Source organism: Nannobrachium achirus (assembly GCF_963921795.1).
Source record: "Nannobrachium achirus genome assembly, chromosome: 2".
Taxonomy (NCBI): domain Eukaryota; kingdom Metazoa; phylum Chordata; class Actinopteri; order Myctophiformes; family Myctophidae; genus Nannobrachium; species Nannobrachium achirus.
Window position 1 is genome coordinate 7,233,583 of NC_137811.1, and position 13,863 is coordinate 7,247,445.

The 13,863-nt window shown below is 42.0% G+C and overlaps 1 protein-coding gene across 1 annotated transcript; it reads right to left on the reverse strand.

Annotated features, from left to right (window-relative positions):
- Positions 1 to 6,311: 6,311 nt before the first annotated feature.
- LOC308296107 (zinc finger protein ZIC 2-A-like) lies at positions 6,312 to 7,795 on the reverse strand (the record flags this gene model as incomplete). The annotated part of the gene is made up of 3 exons (XM_080739234.1): positions 6,312 to 6,488; positions 6,674 to 6,837; positions 6,958 to 7,795. 3 exons carry the CDS (start codon positions 7,793 to 7,795, stop codon positions 6,312 to 6,314), a joined length of 1,179 nt encoding a protein of 392 aa, XP_080595360.1.
- Positions 7,796 to 13,863: the final 6,068 nt, after the last annotated feature.

Sequence of the window (13,863 nt, forward strand, 5' to 3'; positions counted from 1 at the left end):
GTATGCACTCGTGAAAGCTGTGCTTGCGTACTGTATGTTGTAAGTCCCGACATATAGTTGCTTGCATGGTGCATTAAGTGTGTGTGTCACGTGTGTCTGTGTTTGTGTATATGTATGTAGAAATATATATTTGTCTTTATGTTTTGTAATTTTTTTAATATAATGATAAATATAATATAAAACCCTGATAACCTACAATTGCATGTCCAATTCCAAAAATGTGTGTATCTGTGTTTGTCTGTCGTAGAATTTTGAAAAAGTTCAGTCTTGATTACATGGCCAAGACTCAGCAATTCCATGTTCCATTGTTGTTTTCAAAGTAAATCTTATTTTAAGGTTTTATTCAAAATGTACATTTCTTGCCCTGTGTTATTAAAATGAAATAGCTCCACATGGTGGCTAAATACTGGAGAAAAAAACATTATAAACTTTCTCAGAAAGCCACATTCACATTCTGAATATTCTGATCATCGGTATAATGTAGGGGTCTTCAACAGGGATGTCTGACCTTTCATGAAATAATAATCTTATTGAATTTGATTAGAGTCACTCACAACAACAATTTTAATGTAGGTTGGTGTATAATCAACATTCAATAGTTGGATGAGAAGCATGACATCTCACTGCCTTCCAAATATTTATGGCCAGAGAATGGAACATCACTGGGTGTTGGTCTCACCTTTTATAAATTAGTTAATAAAAGCTTTGCAGATTTTCTTGGTCATTTGTAGCACATGTAACATAATTGAACAGAAACAATGTTAATATGGTAAGCACAAACAAATTGGACAATAATATAAGCAGAAATAACATCATAATGGGTCCGGATTCCTGGTGGAAACTTTATCCAATCAGGGGAGATCTCGATCTCATATAGGACTACATACAATAAATTAAATTGGAAGAGATGAAACGGGAAAAAACAAAAACAAAAAAAGCTATAACCTGGAACACTGTAGATTTGAAGCTCTAATTGTTAAGTTTTTTGTTTGTTTTCAAACAATTAGCCTACATGCTTTACATCTAGCCTGTAAGTGTGAACGTTTGTGTGACCAGACAGGACATTATGCGCTTTGTCATGGACTCCCAAATCTAATTGTGTTGACACATAACCTCTACATTAGGCTACACATAATTTGAGGCTGCCAGTTGAATATGTTTTGCTTACAAATAGTTAGAATAGAATTACACTATTCTATTGCAACCTATTTAAAACTTGTAGAATATTTGTCTGTTGTATATATACACTATGGATACAGTGATTACCACAACCAAATATATTTACTCCCGAAAACATGTAAACCTTGAATCCATTTTAGGACACAATCGTGTAGACCTGTTACGTTTGTGGCCCGCAATATAGCCAATGGGGAAAAAAATAACCAGCTTGGCCGAAATGTATTTATACTTGGCCTATTTCTCTTTTCAAACTAATTGGTGTGATAAAACAAGCCCAATCAATAGAACATTCCAGCAAATGCAAGAGAAGCAAACAAGAACAGATGAATGAAGTAAATTACTTTTATTTACACAGTGAATCATAATACGGTTACAAAAAATATATATAACAATGCTCTGTCACAACATGCTTGGCCAAAATTTGGACTATAGCTAATAATACTGACAACAGAACATTATAAAACACACTATGGTTATTTTTTTACATGGCTTATTGGAAATAATTGCTATCAACACCGCGTGAAGCATCCGTTTGGCTGAAGAAGTCTGCCTCTCCAGTGTAAAAAATAAATAAGGCTTTTGTCTCCATTTGGCGCAGCAGTCCTGACTCCTAATTGTCTCTGGGTTCCAAGAATCACTTGTGCTGTCCTTCCCTTTGCTGGTGTCGTTTCAGACGTACCATTCACTGAAGTTGGCTCCATGAAAACTACTGAGCACCACAGAATCTGGTGACATTTCACCATGCGTGTCCGAACCTGGGGATACCGTGGGAGTGGAAGAATCGTAACCACTGCTGGCCCCTGGAGAAGCATCGGAGATTGACCTCCAGGACGTGGAGTCGTGAAGCTATGTGAAAGAATGAAGGAAGTCGGATCAGTTTATTTGTACACAATCAGAGTTAAATGAACACTGAGGTTCAGCAGTGGAGCCCTGTTCAATACATCAGTCCCGTTAAGTCTAAGTTGTCTTACGGAACAACCGTGCGTAATGATGAAACTTGTGCGTAAAAGAGCAAAAAAAAAAGCTTGTTTACCTTCATGTGTTTTCGCAGGGAGCTGGGATGGGTGTAGGAATTGTCACACATCTTGCACACATAGGGCTTTTCAGACGAATGAACGTGCATGTGTTTCTTGCGGTCACTGCTGTTGGCGAAGCGTCTCTCACAGCTGAAGTAGTCACACACAAACGTTTTTTCCCCTGAGACAGAAACACAGAACATTAGAACCATGCGGCAAGCTCAACATTTATATGAATGACCAAATATGCATCCAAAATATATTGCATTAAACAATGAGGCTGCATCAGAACTGTGCTCACCTGTATGCGTTCGCTTGTGTATCTTGAGGTTCTCCGAGCGGGCGAACACTTTGCAGCAGCCGGGGAACGGGCATGCGAACGGCTTCTCCCCGGTGTGCGTGCGGATGTGGTTGACCAGCTTGTATTTGGGGATACATGAGGTGCCCGTGGCCCTGGGCGTCTGCGCCAATGTGGTGGTGCTGCTGCAGAGAGCCCGCCATGGTCCTGAAGAAGTGTTGCTGATGGACCTGGTGGTCACCAGCCGGTCCCGCTGCATGGGACTCGCCCACAAAGCCACGGTGGTTCCTCATCAGGAAATCCCGAGCGGAGCTCGCGTATGAGGCCGCGTACGATGTGCCCTGGGCCGCAAACGCTGCTGCGCTGTGGTCCTGGGGGGAGATCATGTGGTGCTCGGGGCTGAGTTTGAAGGCAGGCGCGGCACCCATGTGAAGCGGCATGTTAAAATCCATGAAGACGCCGGACTCTCTGTCCATCTGGTGTTGCATTGTCTCGTGGATCGTAGGCCTACTTCAAATACCGAGGTTAGTTTAAGCTGTAGGCCTACTGTAAACCGCGCCTTACGCAGCACAAAGCTGTCGCAATATAAAAACTCGAATAAAAAAGGTAAAAGCAGGTGTCAAGTCCAAATCAAGATGTTACTCAAGTTTACTAGATCAAATCAAGGCAAGACAAAACACAGTGTGCCTCAGAGAATACTCTTCAGTTCAGTTGTGTGTATATCTGTCTATGCTTGAGTAATTAACTAACTTCTTGGACCTCTGTCCTCTCCTTTTACAACAAACGGGGGTCCCACAGACGTGTCTGATTGGTCATGCCCACAAATGCCCTGTGTCTGTGAGAGCCAATAAGGTATGTGTACTATGTTATTAGCATAGAACTCCGCCCAGTGTGACTTTGGAGGACAGGGAAAGTAGCCTCATGACCTGAAAAAGCCCTGGGCAAGAACTATTTTACATTTCAGCGGCAACACAAATTTATCAGGACTTCTTTAGTCTACTGAAAACCATTTAAATTGTGTAACTGTTAAGGCATTAATGTATAGACTAGCTACTACAAACAATAACAATATACTTAATATAGCCTATGAAATTAGGAACAATTTCTAGGCTCTTTTAAAGAAAAGGTCAGCAAATAAATGCAAGGTTTTACAAAGTTGGGAATGTGTGTGATTGTTTTGAGTCACACACTAGGCTACTTAGTTGCAAGTTATTAATCAAAGTTGCAATGTTTTGTAGGCATATATACGTAGCCTATAAACAGGGGTCCCTCGCAAAACATATATCTGGTATAGGCTATCTGGTAGGGCCATACTTAGGCTATTTTCTAAACTTTCCCTTCATAAGATTCTTTGCGACTTTTTATTCGTCATTCGGGACATATTAAGGATACAACATCAACTGAGTTTGGTTTTGTTGCAATTTGTTGCACCCATTTTTGCATAAAATCCCTGGACTAACAAGCAAAACGTAAGGTGTTAACAATGCATTGTGTCCAATATCTCTACTTATTAACATGCACGCCCATGTTGACATGCACAACACATGCATGTTTATCCCCCGTGGCATATTGATGCATATTGATGCCACGGGGGATGTTCAGCTCATGGCAGTGCTGGTTTTGGAAGAATCTCAGACAGGCAATGGAATGAGAGAAACATTCCATTCCATCCATATGATAATAACCCACTTTTAGTATGCTAAACCTGACCATCAGACAGTGAGTGTGCATGTTAACATGGGTGAGCGTGTTAATAGGTAGACATTGGACACAATGCATTGTTAACACCTTTTGTTTAGTTTGTTGGGAAATCTTCAGATTGGGCTGAAGGCGGTTAGGGTTACGGTTCCCATCTCTTTCTTTAAGAAGCTTAGATGTGCTAAAATATGTTTATAATCAATGCATGCAATATCTTTCTGAAACTTTACTTTCCCATGATGCTACGCAGTAAAAATGATTATTTTGTACTGGTTAGGAAGTGGTTTGAAGCAACGGTTTTGGTCAAATTAGTAATCTTAGAACACAAATGATGATACATACAGGGGAATTACCCATTTACCTGTACACTGTGTGGCAAAGGCTGTAGTCAAAATAGTCATCTAAAATACACATGATGAAACATACAGGGGAAAAACCCTTTACTTGTACAGTTTGTGGTAGAGGCTGCGGTCAAATTAGTCATCTAAAAACACATAAACGCTTTACATATATGGTTTGTGGCAAAGGCTATATTAACAAAGGTAATCTGAATAGACACATGAGGAGTCATACAGGGGGACAATAAATATATTGATTTGAGGATTGATACCTCTCTGCAAACCCTGTCCTTACAGGACAGTTATCAAACTACATGTGGTTCACCTCCTTTAACTATTTAAGTTGTTTACTTTCCCCACAATAACTGTGGGGCTTGACTGTATTACTATGTACATGGCATACGGCACCAAGGCAGAACTGCCAGTAAAAGTGAAGACTGGCCAATCAGACAACCAATGAATAACTGTGGCCAAACATTGTAATTTGTTCTGTTTTAAAGTAAACTAAACAATTTAGGAGCAATGCTGTTGTGCAGACTTTTATTCTTTTGAACTGTGCAGACTTTTATTCTTTTGAATGTCACTCTGTTAAACAGAATGTTCACTTTGTTTAATTAATTATTGGATTAGTTATTAATTAATTATCCTGTCAATGATGTGAAAGTATAGTGAGTTTTTTAGATGGTTAGGCGTTTGGCTCTGTTTCGTTAAACAATATAACAGCAAACCCAGTCAAACTGGGTACTCATGGTTGAGTTTATAATGTATCTATGTTTTGTTTAATCATACTATATGTGCAACATAACGTGCTAAACATTGCAGCAATCAAATACGAAATTGTAGGACTATATACCATATAGGACTACATACAATAAATTAAATTGGAAGAGATGAAAAAAAAAAAGCTATAACCTGGAACACTGTAGATTTGAAGTTCTAATTGTTTAGTTTTTTGTTTGTTTTCAAACAATTAGCCTACATGCTTTACATATTAATATCCTATAAGTGCGAAAGTTTGTGTGACCAGACAGGACATTATGCACTTTGTCATGGACTCCCACATCTAATTGTGTTGACCTATATCCTATACATTAGGCTACACACAATTTGAGGCTGCCAGTTGAATATGTTTTGCTTACAAATAGTTAGAATAGAATTACACGTTTCTATTGCAACCTATTTAAAACTTGTAGAATATTTGTCTGTTTTATATTACACAATGAGGATACAGTGATTACCAAAACCAAATATGTTTACTCCCCAAAAACAAAACCTTGAATCCATTTTAGGACACAATCATGTACTGGGGAAATAATAACCAGCATGGCTGAAATGTATTTATACTAGGCCTATTTCTCTTTTCAAACTATGTGGTGTGATAAAACAAGCCCAATCAATAGAACATTGCAAATGCAAGAGAAGCAAACAAGAACAGATGAATTCAGTAAATTCCTTTTATTTACACTGTGAATCATAATACAGTTACAAAAATATATATATAACAATGCTCTGTCACAACATGCTTGGCCAAAATTTGGACTATAGCTAATAATACTGACAACAGAACATTATAAAACACACTATGGTTATTTTTTTACATGGCTTATTGGAAATAATTGCTATCAACACCGCGTGAAGCATCCGTTTGGCTGAAGAAGTCTGCCTCTCCAGTGTAAAAAATAAATAAGGCTTTTGTCTGCATTTGGCGCAGCAGTCGTCACTCCTAATTGTCTCTGGGTTCCGAGAATCACTTGCGCTGTCCTTCCCTTCGCTGGTGTCGTTTCAGACGTACCATTCACTGAAGTTGGCTCCATGAAAACTACTGAGCACCACAGAATCTGGTGACATTTCGCCATGCGTGTCCGAACCCGGGGACACCGTGGGAGTGGAAGAATCGTAGCCACTGCTGGCCGCCGGAGAAGCATCAGAGATTGACCTCGAGGACGTGGAGTCGTGAAGCTATGTGAAAGAATGAAGGAAGTCGGATTAGTTTATTTGTACACAATCAGAGTTAAATGAACACTGAGGTTCAGCAGTGGAGCCCTGTTCAATACATCAGTCCTGTTAAGTCTAAGTTGTCTTACGGAACAACCGTGCGTAATGATGAAACTTGTGCGTAAAAGAGAAAAAAAAAGCTTGTTTACCTTCATGTGTTTTCGGAGGGAGCTGGGATGGGTGTAGGAATTGTCACACATCTTGCACACATAGGGCTTTTCAGACGAATGAACATGCATGTGTTTCTTGCGGTCACTGCTGTTGGCGAAGCGTCTCTCACAGCTGAAGTAGTCACACACAAACGTTTTTTCCCCTGAGACAGAAACACAGAACATTAGAATCATGCAGCAAGCTCAAAATTTTTATGAATGACCAAATATGCATCCAAAATATATTGCAATAAACAATGAGGCTGCATCAGAACTGTGCTCACCTGTATGCGTTCGCTTGTGTATCTTGAGGTTCTCCGAGCGGGCGAACACATTGCAGCAGCCGGGGAACGGGCATGCGAACGGCTTCTCCCCTGTGTGCGTGCGGATGTGGTTGACCAGCTTGTATTTGGCCTTGAAGGGCTTGGTTTCACGCGGGCATTCCTCCCAGCTGCACACATGTCTGCTATGTTCCGGACCCCCCACGTGCTCCACCGAGACGTGCGCGACCAGCTCGTGCATGGTGCCGTAGGTCTGGCCGCAGATCCTCTGGTCGCTCTGCTCTGGGTCGATCCACTTGCACACCATCTCCTGCTTGATGCACTGTTGCCGGGTGTAGCGGAAGAAGGTCTCGGGGTGGTGGTGGGCCATGCCTGTCCCCATGTTGGCCACACCGTACTGGCAATAAGGGTCGCCTCTCGCTCCATGGTGGAACTGTTCTCCCACTCCGGCGAGCCTGCCTCCAAGTGCTTGCTCGTGGTGACCGGGATACATGAGGTGCCCATGGCCCTGGGCGTCTGCGCCAGTGTGGTGGTGCTGCTGCAGAGAGCCCGCCATGGTCCTGAAGAGGTGTTGCTGGTGGACCTGGTGGTCACCAGCCGGTCCCGCTGCATGGGACTCGCCCACAAAGCCACGGTGGTTCCTCATCAGGAAATCCCGAGCGGAGCTCGCGTATGAGGCCGCGTACGATGTGCCCTGGGCCGCAAACGCTGCTGCGCTGTGGTCCTGGGGGGAGATCATGTGGTGCTCGGGGCTGAGTTTGAAGGCAGGCGCGGCACCCATGTGAAGCGGCATGTTAAAATCCAAGAAGACGCCGGACTCTCTGTCCATCTGGTGTTGCATTGTCTCGTGAATCGTAGGCCTACCTCAAATACCGAGGTTAGTTTAAGCTGTAGGCCTACTGTAAACCGCGCCTTACGCAGCACAAAGCTGTCGCAATATAAAAACTCGAATAAAAAAGGTAAAAGCAGGTGTCAAGTCCAAATCAAGATGTTACTCAAGTTTACTAGATCAAATCAAGGCAAGACAAAACACAGTGTGCCTCAGAGAATACTCTTCAGTTCAGTTGTGTGTATATCTGTCTATGCTTGAGTAATTAACTAACTTCTTGGACCTCTGTCCTCTCCTTTTACAACAAACGGGGGTCCCACAGACGTGTCTGATTGGTCATGCCCACAAATGCCCTGTGTCTGTGAGAGCCAATAAGGTATGTGTACTATGTTATTAGCATAGAACTCCGCCCAGTGTGACTTTGGAGGACAGGGAAAGTAGCCTCATGACCTGAAAAAGCCCTGGGCAAGAACTATTTTACATTTCAGCGGCAACACAAATTTATCAGGACTTCTTTAGTCTACTGAAAACCATTTAAATTGTGTAACTGTTAAGGCATTAATGTATAGACTAGCTACTACAAACAATAACAATATACTTAATATAGCCTATGAAATTAGGAACAATTTCTAGGCTCTTTTAAAGAAAAGGTCAGCAAATAAATGCAAGGTTTTACAAAGTTGGGAATGTGTGTGATTGTTTTGAGTCACACACTAGGCTACTTAGTTGCAAGTTATTAATCAAAGTTGCAATGTTTTGTAGGCATATATACGTAGCCTATAAACAGGGGTCCCTCGCAAAACATATATCTGGTATAGGCTATCTGGTAGGGCCATACTTAGGCTATTTTCTAAACTTTCCCTTCATAAGATTCTTTGCGACTTTTTATTTGTCATTCGGGACATATTAAGGATACAACATCAACTGAGTTTGGTTTTGTTGCAATTTGTTGCACCCATTTTTGCATAAAATCCCTGGACTAACAAGCAAAACGTAAGGTGTTAACAATGCATTGTGTCCAATATCTCTACTTATTAACATGCACGCCCATGTTGACATGCACAACACATGCATGTTTATCCCCCGTGGCATATTGATGCATATTGATGCCACGGGGGATGTTCAGCTCATGGCAGTGCTGGTTTTGGAAGAATCTCAGACAGGCAATGGAATGAGAGAAACATTCCATTCCATCCATATGATAATAACCCACTTTTAGTATGCTAAACCTGACCATCAGACAGTGAGTGTGCATGTTAACATGGGTGAGCGTGTTAATAGGTAGACATTGGACACAATGCATTGTTAACACCTTTTGTTTGGTTTGTTGGGAAATCTTCAGATTGGGCTGAAGGCGGTTAGGGTTACGGTTCCCATCTCTTTCTTTAAGAAGCTTAGATGTGCTAAAATATGTTTATAATCAATGCATGCAATATCTTTCTGAAACTTTACTTTCCCATGATGCTACACAGTAAAAATTATTATTTTGTACTGGTTAGGAAGTGGTTTGAAGCAACGGTTTTGGTCAAATTAGTAATCTTAGAACACAAATGATGATACATACAGGGGAATTACCCATTTACCTGTACACTGTGTGGCAAAGGCTGTAGTCAAAATAGTCATCTAAAATACACATGATGAAACATACAGGGGAAAAACCCTTTACTTGTACAGTTTGTGGTAGAGGCTGCGGTCAAATTAGTCATCTAAAAACACATACACGCTTTACATATATGGTTTGTGGCAAAGGCTATATTAACAAAGGTAATCTGAATAGACACATGAGGAGTCATACAGGGGGACAATAAATATATTGATTTGAGGATTGATAACTCTCTGAAAACCCTGTCCTTACAGGACAGTTATCAAACTACATGTGGTTCACCTCCTTTAACTATTTAAGTTGTTTACTTTCCCCACAATAACTGTGGGGCTTGACTGTATTACTATGTACATGGCATACGGCACCAAGGCAGAACTGCCAGTAAAAGTGAAGACTGGCCAATCAGACAACCAATGAATAACTGTGGCCAAACATTGTAATTTGTTCTGTTTTAAAGTAAACTAAACAATTTAGGAGCAATGCTGTTGTGCAGACTTTTATTCTTTTGAACTGTGCAGACTTTTATTCTTTTGAATGTCACTCTGTTAAACAGAATGTTCACTTTGTTGAATTAATTATTGGATTAGTTATTAATTAATTATCCTGTCAATGATGTGAAAGTATAGTGAGTTTTTTAGATGGTTAGGCGTTTGGCTCTGTTTCGTTAAACAATATAACAGCAAACCCAGTCAAACTGGGTACTCATGGTTGAGTTTATAATGTATCTATGTTTTGTTTAATTATACTATATGTGCAACATAACGTGCTAAACATTGCAGCAATCAAATACGAAATTGTAGGACTATATACCATATAGGACTACATACAATAAATTAAATTGGAAGAGATGAAAAAAAAAAAAGCTATAACCTGGAACACTGTAGATTTGAAGTTCTAATTGTTTAGTTTTTTGTTTGTTTTCAAACAATTAGCCTACATGCTTTACATATAAATAGCCTATAAGTGCGAAAGTTTGTGTGACCAGACAGGACATTATGCGCTTTGTCATGGACTCCCACATCTAATTGTGTTGACCTATATCCTATACATTAGGCTACACACAATTTGAGGCTGCCAGTTGAATATGTTTTGCTTACAAATAGTTAGAATAGAATTACACTTTTCTATTGCAACCTATTTAAAACTTGTAGAATATGTGTCTGTTTTATATTACACAATGAGGATACAGTGATTACCAAAACCAAATATGTTTACTCCCCAAAAACAAAACCTTGAATCCATTTTAGGACACAATCGTGTACTGGGGAAATAATAACCAGCATGGCTGAAATGTATTTATACTAGGCCTATTTCTCTTTTCAAATGTGGTGTGATAAAACAAGCCAAATCAATAGAACATTGCAAATGCAAGAGAAGCAAACAAGAACAGATGAATTCAGTAAATTCCTTTTATTTACACTGTGAATCATAATACAGTTACAAATATATATATATATAACAATGCTCTGTCACAACATGCTTGGCCAAAATTTGGACTATAGCTAATAATACTGACAACAGAACATTATAAAACACACTTTTTTACATGGCTTATTGGAAATAATTGCTATCAACACCGCGTGAAGCATCCGTTTGGCTGAAGAAGTCTGCCTCTCCAGTGTAAAAAATAAATAAGGCTTTTGTCTGCATTTGGCGCAGCAGTCGTCACTCCTAATTGTCTCTGGGTTCCGAGAATCACTTGCGCTGTCCTTCCCTTCGCTGGTGTCGTTTCAGACGTACCATTCACTGAAGTTGGCTCCATGAAAACTACTGAGCACCATGTGGTTGACCAGCTTGTATTTGGCCTTGAAGGGCTTGGTTTCACGCGGGCATTCCTCCCAGCTGCACACATGTCTGCTATGTTCCGGACCCCCCACGTGCTCCACCGAGACGTGCGCGACCAGCTCGTGCATGGTGCCGTAGGTCTGGCCGCAGATCCTCTGGTCGCTCTGCTCTGGGTCGATCCACTTGCACACCATCTCCTGCTTGATGCACTGTTGCCGGGTGTAGCGGAAGAAGGTCTCGGGGTGGTGGTGGGCCATGCCTGTCCCCATGTTGGCCACACCGTACTGGCAATAAGGGTCGCCTCTCGCTCCATGGTGGAACTGTTCTCCCACTCCGGCGAGCCTGCCTCCAAGTGCTTGCTCGTGGTGACCGGGATACATGAGGTGCCCATGGCCCTGGGCGTCTGCGCCAGTGTGGTGGTGCTGCTGCAGAGAGCCCGCCATGGTCCTGAAGAGGTGTTGCTGGTGGACCTGGTGGTCACCAGCCGGTCCCGCTGCATGGGACTCGCCCACAAAGCCACGGTGGTTCCTCATCAGGAAATCCCGAGCGGAGCTCGCGTATGAGGCCGCGTACGATGTGCCCTGGGCCGCAAACGCTGCTGCGCTGTGGTCCTGGGGGGAGATCATGTGGTGCTCGGGGCTGAGTTTGAAGGCAGGCGCGGCACCCATGTGAAGCGGCATGTTAAAATCCATGAAGACGCCGGACTCTCTGTCCATCTGGTGTTGCATTGTCTCGTGAATCGTAGGCCTACTTCAAATACCGAGGTTAGTTTAAGCTGTAGGCCTACTGTAAACCGCGCCTTACGCAGCACAAAGCTGTCGCAATATAAAAACTCGAATAAAAAAGGTAAAAGCAGGTGTCAAGTCCAAATCAAGATGTTACTCAAGTTTACTAGATCAAATCAAGGCAAGACAAAACACAGTGTGCCTCAGAGAATACTCTTCAGTTCAGTTGTGTGTATATCTGTCTATGCTTGAGTAATTAACTAACTTCTTGGACCTCTGTCCTCTCCTTTTACAACAAACGGGGGTCCCACAGACGTGTCTGATTGGCCATGCCCACAAATGCCCTGTGTCTGTGAGAGCCAATAAGGTATGTGTACTATGTTATTAGCATAGAACTCCGCCCAGTGTGACTTTGGAGGACAGGGAAAGTAGCCTCATGACCTGAAAAAGCCCTGGGCAAGAACTATTTTACATTTCAGCGGCAACACAAATTTATCAGGACTTCTTTAGTCTACTGAAAACCATTTAAATTGTGTAAGCTGAGTGCAGCAATACAGCCGCACTCAGCTTGTCACAGTACCCACCAGGGTGACAGAGCACTCTCAAACCCTCATAGATCTCGTCGTAACCACTGACAAGTCCAAAGTCACCGCTAGCGGGGCTATTGTATGCGGTCTTAGTGATCATTATATGATCTACTCTACCCGAAAAATACACAAACCCAAAGCTAGTGGCCACAGAACTGTCGTTGCTAGAAGCCTGAAGAACTACTCCAGTGAGGCTTTTAATATCAAACTAGCGGGTGTAGACTTTTCCCCAGAGCTGCAGTGTACAGATGTCGAGGAAGCATGGTGCGGTTTTAAAACCAAATTGACCGATGCTCTAGACGACGTGGCCCCCTTGAATACCACCAGGGTTAAAGCCCGCCAAGAGCCATGGTATAACTCAGATATTGCAGAATCAGCTAGACTCAGAGACAAAAAATACGATGAAAAACGAAAGTGCTGCAAAAAGCTCAAGAAAAAATTCAACCATGACCTCAAAAAACACATTGAGCATCTTACTGCTCAATGCAAGAGACTTAGAAACCAGACAACCGCCCTAGTTAGATCCGCCAAAAAAAACTACATCGACGACAAAATCGATGAATACAAAAACAACCCACGAGACCTATGGAAGTTGCTTAACAACCAATTAGGCTTAAAATCAAAAACCATATGCCACAACATAAACATCAAAACGGACGCCGCTCTCATTTCTGACAAAGGTGAAGTGGCTACCCATTTTAACAAAACCTTTACCACCACAGCCCGTTCACTGGTCAAAAGACTGGTCGCCCCATCTGGGCGGTATGGTGAAGAATTTGTTAATACATTCTACAAAAAACTGGGCGTCAGTAAAGACAGCTTTAAACTTTCCACAGTGACAACTGATGAAGTGTTTAAAAAATTGAGCGCCCTACCTCAACACAAGGCCACTGGCCTTGATAAAATCCCAGCTAGATTTCTCAGAGATTCAGCCGCCACCATTGCTCCAATCATTACCCACATAATTAACCTTTCCATCGAACAGGGTCATGTCCCCCAGGACTTCAAACTAGCAAAAGTAACCCCCCTGCATAAAAAAGGTAGCAAACTAGACCCTGGAAACTACCGCCCCGTTTCCATTCTTAGCTCCATATCCAAAGTCATGGAGAAAATAGTCTACGAACAGATTGCAAGATATCTCGATGAGAATAATCTGATTTACGAGTTCCAATCTGGATTCAGAAAATCCCATTCCACTGACACATGCCTTCTCTATTTGACTGACCAAATCAAACGCGAAGCGGATCAGGGCAAGTATAGTGGCATGGTCATGATGGACCTCCAGAAGGCATTTGACACCGTGGATCATGCTATTCTGATTGAGAAACTAAAAGCCATCGGTCTTGACAGCGCAGCAGTGAGCTGGATGCAATCTTACCT